The sequence below is a fragment of the Neodiprion virginianus genome, chromosome 5, assembly GCF_021901495.1.
Source record: "Neodiprion virginianus isolate iyNeoVirg1 chromosome 5, iyNeoVirg1.1, whole genome shotgun sequence".
NCBI lineage: Eukaryota > Metazoa > Arthropoda > Insecta > Hymenoptera > Diprionidae > Neodiprion > Neodiprion virginianus.
In genome coordinates, this window is record NC_060881.1 from 17032059 (window position 1) to 17049211 (window position 17153).

At 36.1% G+C, this 17153-nt stretch overlaps 1 protein-coding gene across 1 annotated transcript in view; it reads right to left on the bottom strand.

Moving 5' to 3' along the window:
* Positions 1-17153, bottom strand: part of LOC124304325 (UPF0489 protein C5orf22 homolog) — an 808682-nt gene that overhangs the window by 315925 nt on the left and 475604 nt on the right. The window contains exon 5 of the mRNA XM_046762367.1: positions 6823-7017. Within this exon, the coding sequence (XP_046618323.1) occupies positions 6823-7017 (195 nt within the window). The remainder of the gene's footprint in view (positions 1-6822; positions 7018-17153) is intronic.

Here is a 17153-nt window from a genome sequence, read left to right on the forward strand (position 1 = left end):
CGGTATTTTATATTTTCCTACTTTCAAAAAGGTTGTCGTAGCTCACTGATCCAATAATTTCATGAATACTCAGTGTTCAACACTTTCATTAAAAAAATGTTAAAAAAACTTTATTGTTAATCTTCAACCCGCCAACCAAACTCCTTTATAAATGTAAAACGACGCACGGTGCAAAAAAAAAAGGAATATAAAATTAATTATGCATCCCCGCGCAAAGAAACAAAGCCACTATGCTACTTTGCTATTACATGTATATATATTATATATACACACGTTATATGTATAAAGAGCGTTAATTTATGCTCAATTAATAAAACCACGATAACGCTGGTGGTTTTCCCCGTTATTTCTCAGTCTACCTCGATGCTAATTACGTTTAATGGCGCGGTTTCCTGTCGCTTAGGTCTTTTCCTTTATTGATAAAATTATTCATATACCTAGTTCAAGACTTCGCATCGTGTGGTTAAAATATGTTTGCTGATTTTTAGGGCACAGATATCTAGGTTGTTGATAAATGTTCCCACGCAGTCCTCAACTGTTTAAATTTTTCATAAAAATGAAAAAACCTATGCACAGTTCTGGGTAAAAAATGAGAATCAAGTCTGTAGCTGTAACGACGACATCGAGTATGTTTTACGGTTATTTTTGGTCGCGTTGATATTTGACGTTGGTGCAAGAATGAAACTAATATCAAGGCATATTCGATCGTAAAAAATTTACCTAACCGAAGAGGCAGATTCAATTTTGCAATAACTAGAAGATGCAATACCGTAATAATACCGAAAATGCGATGCGGTAAATAAATCGCCTTCACCTTATTTTCTTGTGATTCCAATCATGTCCAAACTGTGATTTCAACGATGCCAATTTCTCTGGTATTTTCTGTCAACCGTAAGAGAACTTGCGTAATTTTTTTTTTTTTTTTCTCAATGCGCACAGAAGGCAACGTATTTTCTCACAATTACTTATTCAGAGGTGAGTCGATGCCCGGTTGGGAAGATTTCTGCGGCAGCCTCCAGCTTCCTTCTTCGCGGAGAGTGCATTTGTGACATTTAAGCGTATGCACCGATGCATTGAAGCCGCGGCGGCGGCTAGGCACGAAGCGTCATTTAAATATCTCAAATGATTCAAATGCGAAAACGAGTTCTCAGGACCAGGACAGGTAGCCGGCAAGGAAAGTTGACGGGCGCTCGGCCGATTGTACTCGATTTTTAGAGGCGTATATAATGGGGGTCTTTGGGTAGCCGGCCTTTTTCCAAATTTACATACCGCGCATGCGGTTCGTATTCAAGGGTGTTTTTTTTTTTCTCCCGCTTTTTGCTCACAGCGAGTTAAGCGCGATGAGAAAAATCTCGTTCAACGCTGCACCGAGAGAAATTTTTACTTCCAGTTACCGCTCAGTTCTTAACTATTTTCATTTTTTACCACGATCGAAAAATATAGTTCTAGGTACAAAATCAAAATTAGTTTTCTAGCTCTTACCGGAAAGTCTAGTATCCGTCACCATTCTTTCTCATTACGATCGTTGTTAATAGATTTTCTTGTAACTGTTGCGAAAATTTAATGCTTGTGCAACAATAAATTTATGTTAAAGCCTATTTAACTAAAGAGTAGAGTAAACCGAACAAACTGATTTTGCGTTGCAATTGTCAAACAAGGATCGACGATAGCGCAAAATGGTTATGCCTACCTCGTTTTTCCTAATTTCAACAATATTTAAGCAGCTTTTTTAACGATACCTTTTTTGCTGAATTTTTCTAGTGACTATGACAAATGAAATTTTTCTCAGTGTGACTAACCCGACAGTTCTGGCACTTCTGGTTTTTTTATGCAAAAGTATTCCTAGGGGTCTGAGTGATAAATTTTTTTTTTTTCAAAATCGGATAGCGAGTTATTCTAATTTACGCGCGAAATTTTGTCTTTTCAAGTCATCTGGGATCGATTTTTTTCTCGAGCTGTTCAGTCACTAAAAAAGGCTCACGTGTACAATCGTTAAAGTCCACCTACAAATGATAAATTTACGATTCAGCAGTGGAAGTACATTATTGATATCTGTAATCTAACCAGGCGATTTGTGAGAAATTCATTCACGACTAGAAAATGAGCTGTCGTTGAACTTTCCACGTTTCTTTTGTCGGAAAAAAAAGTTGAGGGATTACAAGGAAAATTATTGGAATTGCTCCTAGAATGAAAAGATGAGTTTCCACTAGATCCTGACGTTTTAGGGGCCAGAAAATCACTGACGACCATTTTTGGAAAAACGTCCAGGTATGTGTGTGTGTGATCAGCTTTTGTTCGACAATATCTCAAAAACGAATTAATGAATCTATATGATTTCAGCCTCAATCACCGGGGGTTTTGCTAGAATGGATCAGATTGTAGATTATACAATTGGCCTGAAAGTTTCCGAGTTATTTAAGTCACAAAATTGAAAGAGAAATAAAAATTATGTTATCCCAAAAATTGATAAACGGATCTTGATCTTGGTCCAAATCGACACTTCTCTCGTGAGCTCGGAAGCGATTAAATTTTGGATTTGATCGGTCTGGTAGTTTCTGAGTTATGACAATAAGAACAGCAAAAAACAAACGAAAATGACGACATCTCGAGAATGGATTAACGGATTTTTAAATTTTTTGCTTTAACCGACGCGGCTTCTCTTAGTTGTGAGACGATTAGTTCCGACAGCTTGCAAGTTATTTAAATAACGAAGTAATAGGAAAAAAAAAAATAGAAACCTTCATCCGACAATATTTTACCAACTCAAAACACATCAACGTCAGCCAAACGACCCAATTCTTAAGAAATTTTTTTCACCCGACTGTACGTCCCAGGATGCATCCTTACGGGCTCCGTGAGTCGCGTTGCGGGGCATTTAACGCCGATTTGCATGCCTCGCCGGTATTAATTTCTCCGTTGAAATCGACGGTGGTTGATTCAGGAAAAGTGACGGGGGGTCGCCTCCACGGCTTCGAGTGCTTCCCCGAGTCCGGGTGCAGAAATCACCCGTCTATGCAGATGAGCGTGAGAAGCCCCGAGTCTACGGGTCGGGTCACCGTTCCGAGAGAAAAATGGCCGAGCTATGAACCGGAAGCATTCGCACACGTGACCCAGGCACACGGCTCACTTGCCCCTTTCAGAGTATTACTGAGAACCTAACAATCTTCGTACAGCTTATTAACTCTCTTGTAGATTCACGAGTTCATGCCATTTTTCTGTAAGATGGTTCGGTATTTCTTTCGAACTGGAAAATAAATCGTGTCTCCAGAGAAATGATCAGGGAGTGGCTTTTATCGATGGTCCAATTCTATGACTTTGAATAGTGAATCTGATATAGGTAGAATGGTTAGCTTGTAAGAAAATCAGCTGGAAGTAACGGCAAACGAAAGAAGGGAGGATCAAGAAACCAGGAATAGAAATTTTTTTGCTATAACGAACATCGTTGACATGTTATGGATTATTTTTCGACAAGGTAGCTGAAGAGAATGGCGAGATCGAGAGAATTAGAGAGGTGAGCAGAGATGAATACGGGTTTAGGAAGTGAGAAAATAACTTGCTAAGTGGATACGGTGATAGAAATCACGGGGAAAGAAAAAAGGAAACCTATCCGTTTATGAGCGTGATGAAGATGAATTGATGTACGAAAGATGAGAAATCTTCTCATCAACGAACACGGTGAAAGGGCCTGAAGGATTTGACCATACTACGTTTTATTATTGAGATAATTATCAAGAAGACTGGCTAAGAACATGATAAAGAACAGGAAAATAAATCGGGGAAGTGCGGTGAGAATTAAATAATTACAGTGTCAATAGAAATTTCTAGTTTTGTTACTGTACACAGTACCTAACTGTTTTCATGTATTGCAATACGGCGGAAAATATAAATTTTGGATACGAAATGAAAATCAGTTTCGCAACTGTGACCAAAAAATGTTCGCTATTCGTTTTCTTGGATATTTTACTGGTGAATTTCACCGGGTTGTTGAGTCAAAATTCAATACATTTCCAATTATTTAATTACGACGTAATCGAATCTTGAGAATTTATTGAATTTTTGTACTAATAAGATACGACGGTTTTCCTAAATTTTGTAAAAAAAAAAAAAAGAACTTGTATATCGATTTTTCATTTGAAATCGCTTTAAAATAAATAAATTTGGCTGATTTTGTTGGAACCAAGTATTTTCTGTGTATGTAGTAAGTTCGGTATTGCTGTGTTATTAAAATCAAAATTAGTATGAGTGCAATCTTGAAAAATTGAATATTTACCGATACGACAGCCATGAACGAAAAATGTCTTGGTTCAGTTGTATAGAATAGTCTTTTCAACACAATAAGCCATCCTGAAATACAGTCGTACAATCTATTAGATCTGGAACCAGAAATCGATATCTAGATGTAATAATAATTTGTCTAATAATTTGAGTATTTTCTTTTGTTACACTCAAAAGAAAATTTTCGTTACTTGTGAGAAAACGAGTCTCCAATAAGGAGACAAGTCAGTAAAACTCCAAACTTTTACGACGCACATGAAATTTTGTCTATCCCTAAAGTTTCGTAAGAAAAGTATTTTCCTACCTATTCGAATTAAATATTAAAATTGGTATTGCATAAAAAAAACTTTCGTAATATTTTTTCCTGATTGATAAAAGTTTTGTCGAAATTGTATATATATATATTCAAACCATTTTTTACACCATGTTTCAATATCTCAATAACATTTTTCGCCATCATTTTAATTTATTTTTGCAAGCTGGTCTCATAGTTTAACTATATTCAAATTTTTCTTAGTGAAAAGCGTTGACGCAAGGAGTTCTTCAAGAACACCAATTTTATACGCGATTTGAATCAATCTTGAAATGTACTAAATACATCGAAACAAGAAGGAAAACTTTTGCTTCGCGAAACTTTGCTGATATTCGAAGTTTCGTATACATCAAAAAAGCTCAGAGTTTCAAACTCCGCGCAGCCAGAGGCAGCGACGATTTCCACTGGACTGTTTGCACACACTCGACACGGGATGATTTATTCGCCATCAGGTATAGAGATACCTGCGCATACTTGGAGTTAGGCGCGAGCCAGATGACGATCAAGGGGTTGAAAAGCCCGGCTAAATAACCGCTCGGTTCCCAGTTTGCATCTAAGCGCCCGTCCCTCGTTTCCCGTGTCGCACTTTTCATTCCGGATGTTCCGAGGCCGTTTTCGTAGACAATGCGAGGCTATTATTACCCTCGAATCTCCCGCCGCGTGACCCGCGCACACATGCGCCCTTCTGCAAAGCGGATCCCCTACATTATGCGCGGCCGATATGCACGCTGCATCATAATGTCCAACTATATATGCACATATATATATATATATATACCTACGTATAATATGCGACACGTTGCGATCGAGTCGTGCATTGTTCATCATTTAATTATTCTTTGCATTATATGCACGCGATGGTCAATATAAATGGTCGAAAACATTCCCTGTCTGTCTCTCCACTGAGTAGAATCCAACCCAGTATTTATAATTCGAGTATCTAATAAATAAATGTCCGAATCAATAGGCGTTGAATATGTTTGTGATGTTCCTACTTAGTGGTCAGGTAAGGAGAGAAAACAATAATTTTTCGAATTTTGCTTCTTCGTAGAGGAAGTATTGCAATTATTCGATACCACTATGAAATTTGTCAACGTTTTTTGCGAATTTCCGGTTTTTCCTGATCAGTGCCACCGTGAATTGTAAGGACAACACAAAGCTCGCGTTAACCTCTTCATTGTGCGAGTTTAGCGTAGACTGATTTATGACAACTCGCATTACGATTGTGACGAAAAAATTTATACACACTCTTGTGCCGAAGTAAAAGAATCCGTCTTTCGGGATTTCTCCGAATGAGCATTTGTTTGCAAAAAACATAAAAATATCAAAGATTTGAAAGAAAGGATCTATTTCTATGAGAGTTTTTTTTTTCTAGAGGTATGCTGGTCGACTTTAAAATACTTCATACTTTACAAACGTTATCATAGTTTGTAGATATACTTAACTCATAGGCTAGAAAATTCTCGTAACACGGTGACGTTACTCATAATGGATTTCTATATCTTTTAGAGTCCTTGACACAACCAAAAATTTGAAGCATTATGCATATTTGAGGAAAAAAATTGTTTTCTACTATTTTTTGTGAATTTACTGACTCAGCTTGTATAATACAGTGACTAACGTTTTTTTTTTTTTTTATTTATATCGAGAAAATTTTGAACGACAGCCAACCGTTTTACTTTTAATACTGTAGTGATGACAGTAAAAGAGTAAAATACTGGATTTCATATATCTCATATTCGCTGCAAATTGGAAAATCAATATTAAAATTGTGTTTTTTGTCAATAATGGTAGTAAAAATTGGGAATCCGGAAATCGGATAAGCACTGTGTTTCAAAATTTTGAAGCGAAAAAAAAAACGTCGATCAATGCAGGCGTTTGCAATTCTACACGAAACCCTCCAAGTCCATATGCGAATGTGACCTTCACCAAAATTCGACTTCCTGTTGCTTGTGTACTTTTTAAATGCTGATTGTATCAATAACGTTGAATGATACGAACATTTCGGGTGCCTAACGTAAATAAGTGGCATAATTTAATGGATTAATCATTAGACTGCAATCAATTCAAACAAGCAGAGAAATAGTTGTATCATGTAATTTTGTACTGCACAAATATCCTCGTATTATGTAAAAATCGATGCAGTTTCCCGTTCTTTTTCAACCCTCGCTGTTTTCGTCATTGCAAAGCACCTTTGCATGCGTTATACACGTAACATATAGGAATCGACTCACCTGAGGATCGGACGTATGGGGGCGATCAAAGGCGTAAAGCGGTGCCAGACGATCATACAGGCCGGCACGTTCGTAGAGATCTCGGAACGGATTTTTCGTACTGAAGAAATCCAGATCGACGTCAAGAATCAGCGGGGTATCGCTTTCCGGAAGGTAACGACGGAGAGACGCGGTGATCGCCGGAAAATCGTCCTTCTGAAAAGAATTTATCACGCGATGATTTTCATCGCTCTTCAATGCACAATTTATCGTTTCGGGTAGTTATTTTTTATTTTTTGAACTCATGATTTCTTAGCCGCATCTGTTTTCGAAACCGAGTTTAATCAAAAGCTTCAGATCGGCAATATTATGAAAGCTCGAAAAATCCCGAAAAAGGTTAGTTCGGTAACATTTCAGGACTATAATTTGGGCAAAAATAATTGCCGAGTTGGGAAACCCTTTGGAAAATATTAATGAATTTAAATTTTCGGTCAAATTGGTTCTAGGGAAAATCTTATTTTTCTTGAAGTAGTATAGTCTGTTTTTTGATTTATGCGGTAATTAAGGGTGAAAACTTACGAGGCCACGTTGAAATATTTTTTGCTCAAGTCTGTTTGGTTCGTGTCTCGTTAAATATTGCGCCGTAAAAGTCGAGAAATATTAATATTGACTAAGGCAAAGAATATAAGAATCTGATACTATTTCGAATATTCAAATTTTACGTTATTTTCAAACAATCAATGCGTATGCAGAAGTCAAATATATGTGATAAAACACTCGGTTTTCACGCAAGTTTTCTATCCTTTTTTATTCAAGGAGTTTCTTTTCTCTTTAATCATAACTTAGGTCGGGAAAATTATTAGCTACAAGTAAAATTTGACTTTTGTTATCGAACGAATTGTCTAAATGAAATGATAAAATCTCATGCGCTTATATTTGGACGAGAATTGAAAAGAAAAAGAAAGAATAGAAAAATCGGTTGCATTCTTTCGGGCGTGTTTTCTCCATTGGTAATAATATTCGTATTATACCGCTGTTATTCTTTTTCTTCTTATTAATTCTTTTTGTTTACGGGGGTGAAATTTATACCGGGCCAAAGCTGAATCGCCCCCCGTTGGAAAAGCCGTTGGTCGACTAATTTTTTGCACACGCAAATGTAAAGTTCCGTACAGCAGCGCGTATAATATACGAGTATGTATGTGAGAGCAAACGTACCAGAGAAGCGTGACGAGGATTTCCACGTGGGTTTTTGCCTCTCTTGTTTTTTTTGTTTTTTTTTTTTTACTTTGCACCGTACTCTCTTTTATTTGCTATCGGTATAACTGGCAAAAAACAATGACTGCGCTTAAATTAATCCGCGGTATGTATGTACCGAGTGATATACCTATACCTGGGTACATGTGCATATACGTACACACACACACACACATACACTAAGGTTCCCTTGGCTTAAACCAGGGATCAACAATTTGCATGCGCGTTTACAATGAAATACTGAGAGAGGGGCGGCGAACGGCAAACGGAGGGATTGAAAACAAAGAAATAAAAATAGAAAAGGCGGGGGGGGGGGGGAGAGGAAAATGAAAGTTCAACAATAATGATGATAATAATAATAATTATAACAACAACAACAACGATAATACAACGATGAATACATGTATGTATAATGTATATGTATACGCATGCGTACATCGGATGCGCAGAAAAAAAATTACCCTGATTCAGTTTTATATCATCAGTATTCTCGCATACAACGTATATGTATATATTATATACATGCTGCATGCTGGATCTTTATATCGCGATTGCCACTGACTGCCTGCACAATTCTCTGCACAAATAATACACATATATATATATATATATATGTATATCATACACCTATATAACCCAAGCGAGAAACGGATTTACATAGAGACGGAATACCTGTTTGTATGCAACGCGTTGATTTGTACATCGGCTTTGTCGCCTCAGTCCGTGCAGTTCCGTTACTTTTTTTGTTTTGTCTGGTATTTTTCTTTTGGATCGTCTCTTTTTGCATTCTTCGTTCATGAATTTTTTCCAACGTAACAGAAAATATTTCTTATGGAGGGGTTTTTTTTTTTTTTTTTATTTCCCTCTCTTTTTAACTCTCGTACGTTTTCAACTCGACCAGCTATTGCTGGGTACATACGATACATGAGAAATCCGTAACTCAGTATCAAGTCGTGGAAAACTTTTTCTTCGCTATTACTGCTTGTGCACGTGATTAATAGTACATTGTGTTACGAGTGCGGAAAATGGACGACTTTCGACGAGTGCGAAGTTTGCAGTATGAGCCAACGCGAGCGTTGTAAAAATACGAGTCAGGAATTGCCCATTCACACATATGACACACGATAGTTTTTTTTTTTTTTTATAACGCTTATGGAGGAGAGTTTGATTTGAGAAACAAACGAATGTAATGTAACAATTTTGAAGAAGTAGATCAAGGGTAATGAAGACGTCCAGAGGTACAAGCCTAGTTTTATAAAATCTAACTTCAGGTTGGACTTACAATCAGCTCAATGACGTCACAGGGGGTGTACAAAGACGGCGTGTAAAATTAAGTAATCGGAAAGCACGCGTGCGCCAGGAAAGTCCTAGTGTGTGAAATTGAGAGTTTCGGCTAAGCGCTTGCGCCAGAGTCATTTTACCTTACTGTTCGGAAATGGGGCATTTTACGCACGCTCCGGAGGCTTTGAAAATCTTACTCTCCAACCATGGGTGTGAAAAAGAGTTTTTTGCCATACGTATACGTAAAACGGGATTTTACACCCGCAACATGGATCGTAAAATCATGATTTATCCCCATGCCCGGATCATAAAATCCACATTTAACGCCTACGTAGGAAGAGAAATATTATTCGCATCACTGGAATAAAACTACACACCCTTGATACGAAAGGAGCTAGTTTGCATCACGAGCGTAACGATTTACATCCTCGTGCAATCACGCCGAGCACTTGAGTGTAAACATTTAAGCTCTAGAAGTGAAAAGTACTATTTCGAAAAACAAAAAAAAGATTTTAATTTTATAATAAAATTGTTTGCCAAATTTAATCGTTTTTCATCGATGACTGATTTAATGGTTCACTTTTTGGCGATCATTTTTCGCATAGTAATGATTTTTCAAATGGACATGATTTTTTGCTCAAGATTGTAGAAGTTTTTATCTACTTTATTTCACCGAGATGAAATTGACACTGCCAAAAAATAACATTTTCCTACGAAATTTTGTACAAAAATTTTTTCTCTGGTTTCAAGATGTTGATTTTTTTTCCATCTGGTTAGAGAGATAATGATAGATGTTGGATCATTGACGTAGGATCCGTGAATTAGTGATAAAAGACTGGAGTGAGTGAGCAGGATGACAATAAAAGATATAATTTACTTGAGAGAGATATGAGATTTTTTTTATTGTACTTTCTGTATTGCGAGAAATTAAGTGGCCTTAGTAAGATTTGATGTCAATGAACCTAGGAGTAAGTCTTTCAAAATTGGCCCCAGTTATTTATTTCATCGGCATTTTCACGTATGACTCAAAAAACCAACGTTAATATGTTTTTTTTTTTTTTTTTGAATTAAAGCTTATCAAAAAAATGCTACATAGCTTAACATAAGAAATTTTTTTTTTTATTGGGCTTATATTTTCTGTGAATTTTGGTGTTTGACAACGAAGAATTTGCGAATAAAATTATAATTATATTAGAAACCATCCCCCTCCTTGCAATACTACGATAACATAAAAACTAGAGCCAATATAATATAATCGAGTTTTGAACAAATTCGTTAAACGATTCTACAAGAGCTCACAGAATTTTATTTCCCGTTTTTGCGGCCAGTGGATTTTCTTATTTTTCGGGCACAAAAGACTGTTGACATCATCATGACTTTTTGTAAAAGTTCGGTAGATACTCTTTACCAAAAATTCAGGAAATTTCAATTACAACTTTTCGGGGTACCTACATAATTTTCGAATTTTTTTGCTGATAATTGGCAATAATCGCAATTTCTCGTAACATTCCATCGTTTTTTACGAAAAATTTGAAAAAATGAAAAATCCCCACGACTTTCCCACGTTTCGTGGAATATCGTGAAAATCGTATTCGCCAAATTGTTTCAATTCGTTCAGTTTAGGCTAAATAAAAATGTACAATCAAAGACAGAATTCATGCGATAAAAAGTTTCGTGGCAAATCTATAAACGAAGTAACGTTTAAACGTGAAAAAAAAATTAGCCTCCAGTGAACATTTCGCGACGATGAATTTGATGAACGCCATTTCAAGCCTATAATTATTACGAGAATATATACGACTTCCGATGCGTCGCGTAATGTACATTATGTAAGATCTTTGGACAGTGGCCTAATTTCCACGATGACATCACTCTGGCAGTGGGACAGCTGTGGAGTCAGGCGTCATCATCTCGCGCGTTTGTATGAGGAGGAAAAAAAAAAAAAAAAAAACCGAACCCCATCCGCACGTTCCGTCCCTGCGGCGCGGTTCGTGCGTCCGATACGAATCGCGGGAGATTTTTTTCATCTCGTTTCTTTCAATTTAAAATTTTTTTTCTGTCGCTTTTTTTGCTTTTGTCTCTCTCTCTCTCTCTCTCTCTCTCTCTTCTTTGGCTCGTAGAGGAAGCCGGGTCTCTTTTATGGATGTAACCCCTTGACGGTGACGAGCAAACGACTGTTTCCGGTCGAGTCACGCGACTAATTCGAAACCGACTTATGCGCGACCCGTATAATGCAGATGCCATCATTCCTGCATGCTCTGATCGCGATTTAACGGTTGGCACAGTCATGGGGAGAGACCGAAACTCGTTATGGTTGTTATTAATTGTTCCAAGAGTTTTATTCGCTATCGGAAAATCAGTTGACCGTAAATTTTTGGAAAGAGATTATTTTTTTCCGACAGTTTGCGCTCCCCAAAATTGATTCAGTACTCTATGCTGTGAGAAATGATAGACTTGAATCAATCAATCATTTTTTAACTATTTCTTCAGATCGTAAATTTTTCTGCCTCTTTTTCCGTAATTCACTTAAGAGTGAAGTAGTTTCGACGATTTTTTTTTTCGATTGTTTGTAAGAAAAAAAAAGTAAATTTCCAAACTCAAAAATGAGTACCAATATTCTTTTAGGATATTGTGATTTTTAGTCTACCCCATGTAAAACTCTTGCATTGAAAATTTGAAAAACTGAAGTATATTTTTGGTAATCTATTATACACGTTGTTTTTTTGCTCGGAATTTGATTTTGCAATGGAAATTTGTGTTCTAAATTCTTGCTGTGATTTACAAATTATCAGTAGCAACCAAGTGAATTAGTCGTCAGAGAAAAAAAAAAAACGCAAAATTTTCTGTGATATCAATAGTGTTTCAACTACCGCAAAATTAATTTCCTTGTTCACATCGGGTCGTTATTGATCTGGACAAATTTTTACTGTACTAGAAGAATTGTTGCTGCTTTCATTAGTTAAATCTTCGTTGGAAAAGGCGACATTAGCATTTGGAAATTATCGCTGAATCCTACGATGATTGTAATGAAATTCCGCTCTTTAATCCAGTTCCTATTTTATTGTAAGAATTATTCGTCGTTATGAAAAATGCAAACGGTAAAATAAGCTGATCGATTTTTACGAATTTTAGAAATTACAGTCAACTAATCGAATTTGAAAACTGCACCAGGAAAAAATAAATTCAGTCACACGAACCTGTTGCAAAATTCACTTTTGTGAAACAAATGTTCATCTGCTCGACATAAATTTCAAATAAATTCAACAACACTTCCTCGCTCACGCCAAAATTTTCTTACGTATGAGGTCCGTAATCAGACAGAATTCATTAGTTTTAACACTGAGAAAAATTTCATCTGTTATAGTAACTAGAAAAATTCAGTAAAACAGGTATCGTTAAGAAACCGTTCGTACCCAGAACTATATTTTCCGATTGTGGTAAAAAATGAAAATAGTTGAGGACCGAGCCGTAACCGAAACTAAAAATTTCTCTCAGCGAAACAAATTGAAACATTTTTTTTTTTTTTAATGTATACGATTCGTTTCGATCTACGACTTCACGATGAAGCTTGCGAACATATCTTGAACATCTCGGTTCGTCCGGTTCATTCGGACGTTGATTGGAGCAATTTTTTGCACGTATCTCGAATCCCCGCGCTTGCTAAGAATCCGAATACTCAAAAAAAAAAAAAAAAATAAAAAAAAAAAAAAAAAAACACCAGCGTCGAAAAAATAATCGCAAGTTGGCACGGCTGGCGTTTTATTGTGCCGAAGTCAATGAATTGCGGCGAGACCATATGCGAGCTTCTGGGTTGGTTTGCCCTGGCATTGGTGTCGCGGTTTACACCAGTCAAGCATTGTTTTAATTAACACCGCGAGAGCCGCTGCGGCACACGTGTCACTCCGTCGTTCTATTATGTTCGAAGCTTGCAGGGGTCGAGGCTTTGCTCGATTTCGTTCCAATCAAATTCTTTTAGAACAATGCGACGCTGCTGTGGCTGGGATGTCCATCTGTTGCTGCTGATGCAACGCCGAGCTGTTACTCACCTCTGCACTAAATTTTTCCGAAAACATTATTGCTCCGTTTGAATTTTTTATGTTGTATGCAAACTAGACCGTTTCAGGTTGGGATGATACTTCTATTTGTTTATTTATTTACTAGAGATTAACGGGATGTAGGCACTACATGTGTAAAAGTATTGAGTGGCGTAATGGTGTAGTACAGTTTTCAAACAAACAACTATTCGTTCTTGAATAAAGCTCTAGAGAGGTTTTTTATGGTATAAAAACTGGTGTTGTAAAGATCAAACCTATTTTCATTCTCGTTACGTTACGATGATAGACGGTCAATCACGGAGTAAGAATTGCTGTTCAGGTTTAGGGAGAAATAGTTATTGTTGTATCGTAAAATTCTGTTTGGAACGAAAGAACGAAACCTAGACAGTGATTCGGGACAATCAATCACGTTGCTGAGAATTTTATACGTAAGAGTTAGATCAATTGTTTAAATTGCTGAACAAACAGAGGGTATTTGAAGATTTGAAGAAATATTGGAGTAATGATGATCAGTAAAATGCATTGGATTGCCAGTCTTAAAAGCTACAAAACGCAAAAATAAGTTTTTTAACTTTTCAAGTTTGTAAATGTTTGTATATGTATGACGTTTCCAAATAACAGACCAGTAAATGAAAATTGGATAAATGAATAAACTATGAAGTGTTCTAAAAATTTGTCCTTTACTAAATCTTTTAGAAAAACGTTTAATAAAGTTAATTTGTTTCGTAGCTTTCGGAACAATATAATCAATATGTTTGTTAAAATTTTAATTACAATAAAAATAGACACCAAAATCTTTTACTTCAGAAACTTGTTTGAGGAAAGAATTATCCAATTTTTATGAACTGAACTCCGAACGTTGAACACGACTACTGGACAAATTTTTTCTCTTATTTTTGCTGAACCAGAAAATGGTCTGAGCATCAGTTTTTCCGAATTATAAAGATTCTTCATAGAAGCATTTTTACCTCAAATTTAAAAGGTGAATCATGCACTATGTGACCATTATTCATCGGAAATAACTCGTAAAACTAGTCGAATCAACAGGGAAACTCAGTTATTTTACAACATGTACCGACACATTTTATTTAGCTTAGCACTATTTTTGAGAGGGAATGATAAATGATTTTATTTTTTCAAATGAAATCACCCTACGTTTAACTCAAAATTCTTACAGCCATAGAAATGATGTATTATAACTATTCAAGCAAAAGTCTTTCGGGTATCAATCTGTAATATCTAGAATCACAATATTTGTAGAATACGAGTTCATTTCGAAGTGATCGAAATATTTCCGAGTCAAGGTAAAAATGTAGAACGATTGAAAAATAAAAAGGTGGCGATATTGAGTTTTAAAAATCGCCAAAATCTGTTTCATAAAAATTTCAAATGTCAATTGTGAATTTACTACCTTCTAACACGCTGTTACTAAGGTTATTGTGTTAACCTTAGAATGGTAAGAGAGGGTGAAAAAAAGAAACACTCCACGCGAATTTAAGCTTCGCACCACAAAAGAACGGCTTACCTTTTCGTGTTCCGCTTACTGATTTTTTGTCACAACGTTTTTTGGAACACACGCAAAAAATTTTTGGCCGACGTGATTCTTTGTTAAAAACAAATAAATATAGACCCCATGAGGCCCTTGACTTTGCGATGTACCCGAGAGATGGTATTTACAAGATTGGGACGTTTTTCCCCCCCCGTTTCGGGAACAGGTAAAAAAAAGTTAAAAATACACTGAGAAAAATTGCATTTGTTACAGTAACTAGAAAAATTCAGTAAAACAGTTATCGTTAAAAAAAAAGAACTGTTTAAATATTGTTGGTAATACGAAAAACGAGGTACGCGTAACCATTTTGCGCTATCGTCGATCCTTTTTTCGTAATTGCAACGCAAAATCAGTTTCTTCGGTTTACTCTACGTTTTTAGTTAAATGAGGCTTTGACATTAATTTATCGTTCCACAAGCATTAAATTTTCGCAACAGTTACAAGAAAATCTAGCAACAGTGATCGTAATGAGAAAGAAGGACTTTTCGGTAAAAGCTAGAAAACCAATTTTCATCTCGTGCCTAGAATTATATTTTTCGATTGTGGTAAAAAATGAAAATAGTCAAGGACTGAGCGGTAACCGGAACTAAAAATTTCTCTCGGTGTAACGTTATTCGTTGTGTGGTTAAAACTCAATATCGTGACCCCGACCCTTTGTTTTTCTTTTCTTTCTACATTTTCGCCTCGATCTAATTTTTAGCGCCGATATATTGACTCGTTCTTCAAACCTCGGCTCAAAAACACGAATCAACACAAAATTTTACCTAGACTTCAAAGTATTAGATTTCGATTCTTTAGTTCGTAATTAGACGAAAAAAAAATATATAGCATTAAAAAGTTTGCTTTTGTATTTAGGAGACCGATTGAACGATATTTTTCAAAATCTGTGGTTTTAATTATCAATTAAAGATGAAACCATTTAAATAAACATTTTTATTATTTTTATTAAGTTTTACTATCAAAATAAGTTACAAAAAAGTAGAAAATAATTTAAAAGTGCACGCTTTTACTTTTTCCTTTATGTTCGTAAGTACTTTCTCTCAATAAACCCCAAATATAGTCTCCGATCATGTTTTCATTGTATTGGCCTTGACAACGTTGTTCGAAGCTCAAAATGTCCCGATGAAAACGTTCTCCTTGCTCTTCTGAATACGCTCCCATGTTGGTTTTAAATTTATCTAAATGAGCATGCAGCATATGTACTTTTAATGAGAACATTTTCAGTTATTCTGGATTTCTACAAAACACTTGATCGTTGTTTATCACTCGAGTGCCATCTAGAAGTACTGTTTGAACGTTAAAACCCAACTCTGATCGCGCGGTATTTTTTAATGTATTTAAAATAATTAATATTTAAAAAAAATAATTAAAAATGAGTATTTTTACTATAACTATTATAAAAGCAAACTTTATACCAAAAAAAGGTATTTTCTTTTCGTTTTTGTTCATAATTAACCAGAAAATCATAAAATAAACTTTGGGACGAAGAACAAAAATTTTTTTGTAGAGCCGTGAAATTGAGTCAGATCCATCAGATCGTGACGGGCTGAAGTTACGAGATGTCGATGGATCAGTATGCAGGTTCGGTGTGGGCGCATCCGGTGCGCGAGCGTATGAAACGCATGAAACTCATGAAACGCATAGCTCGCATCCGGTCTCCTCGGCATGTCTCTCGGTGGCAACCTCACGTTGCATTATGTATCCGCTTGTCAATTCCACCTTGTCATCGAGATGATAAGAATAGAATTATTAGAGAATTTCCTAGGAGCTTCCCTTTCCGGTTAGAGGTTCGATATCTTTACCTGCGTCATTCGAGTCGCGTCGCCTCTCTCCTGAGTTTCATTTCGCTCCCAAATTATTTTACGTTGCTCGGAGACATTTTCGTTCTATCGTTTGTTGAATCGTTTTTTTTTTTTTTTTTTTTTTTTTGACGCGGCTGCATTGTTATTGAGAATCTTCGGAAAAATTGTACTCGTGCAGTCTGAACGATTATTATTGACGAACCTGCAAGGAGGCTGGGTTGAAACTCCGAATTTGAAAAGTTCCGAAAGCGCCGAATTTCGAGTCTTTTTTTAGCAGTAAGACTCAAAGTAAAGAAGTAAAACTTTGAGGAAACGTTAAAGTTTCGAATGGTTCGAAATCTGACGCTCAAAATTCCGAAAGGGCTGATCTCCGACAAGTCAGAGTTGCGAAAATGCAAAAATGAGGAAATT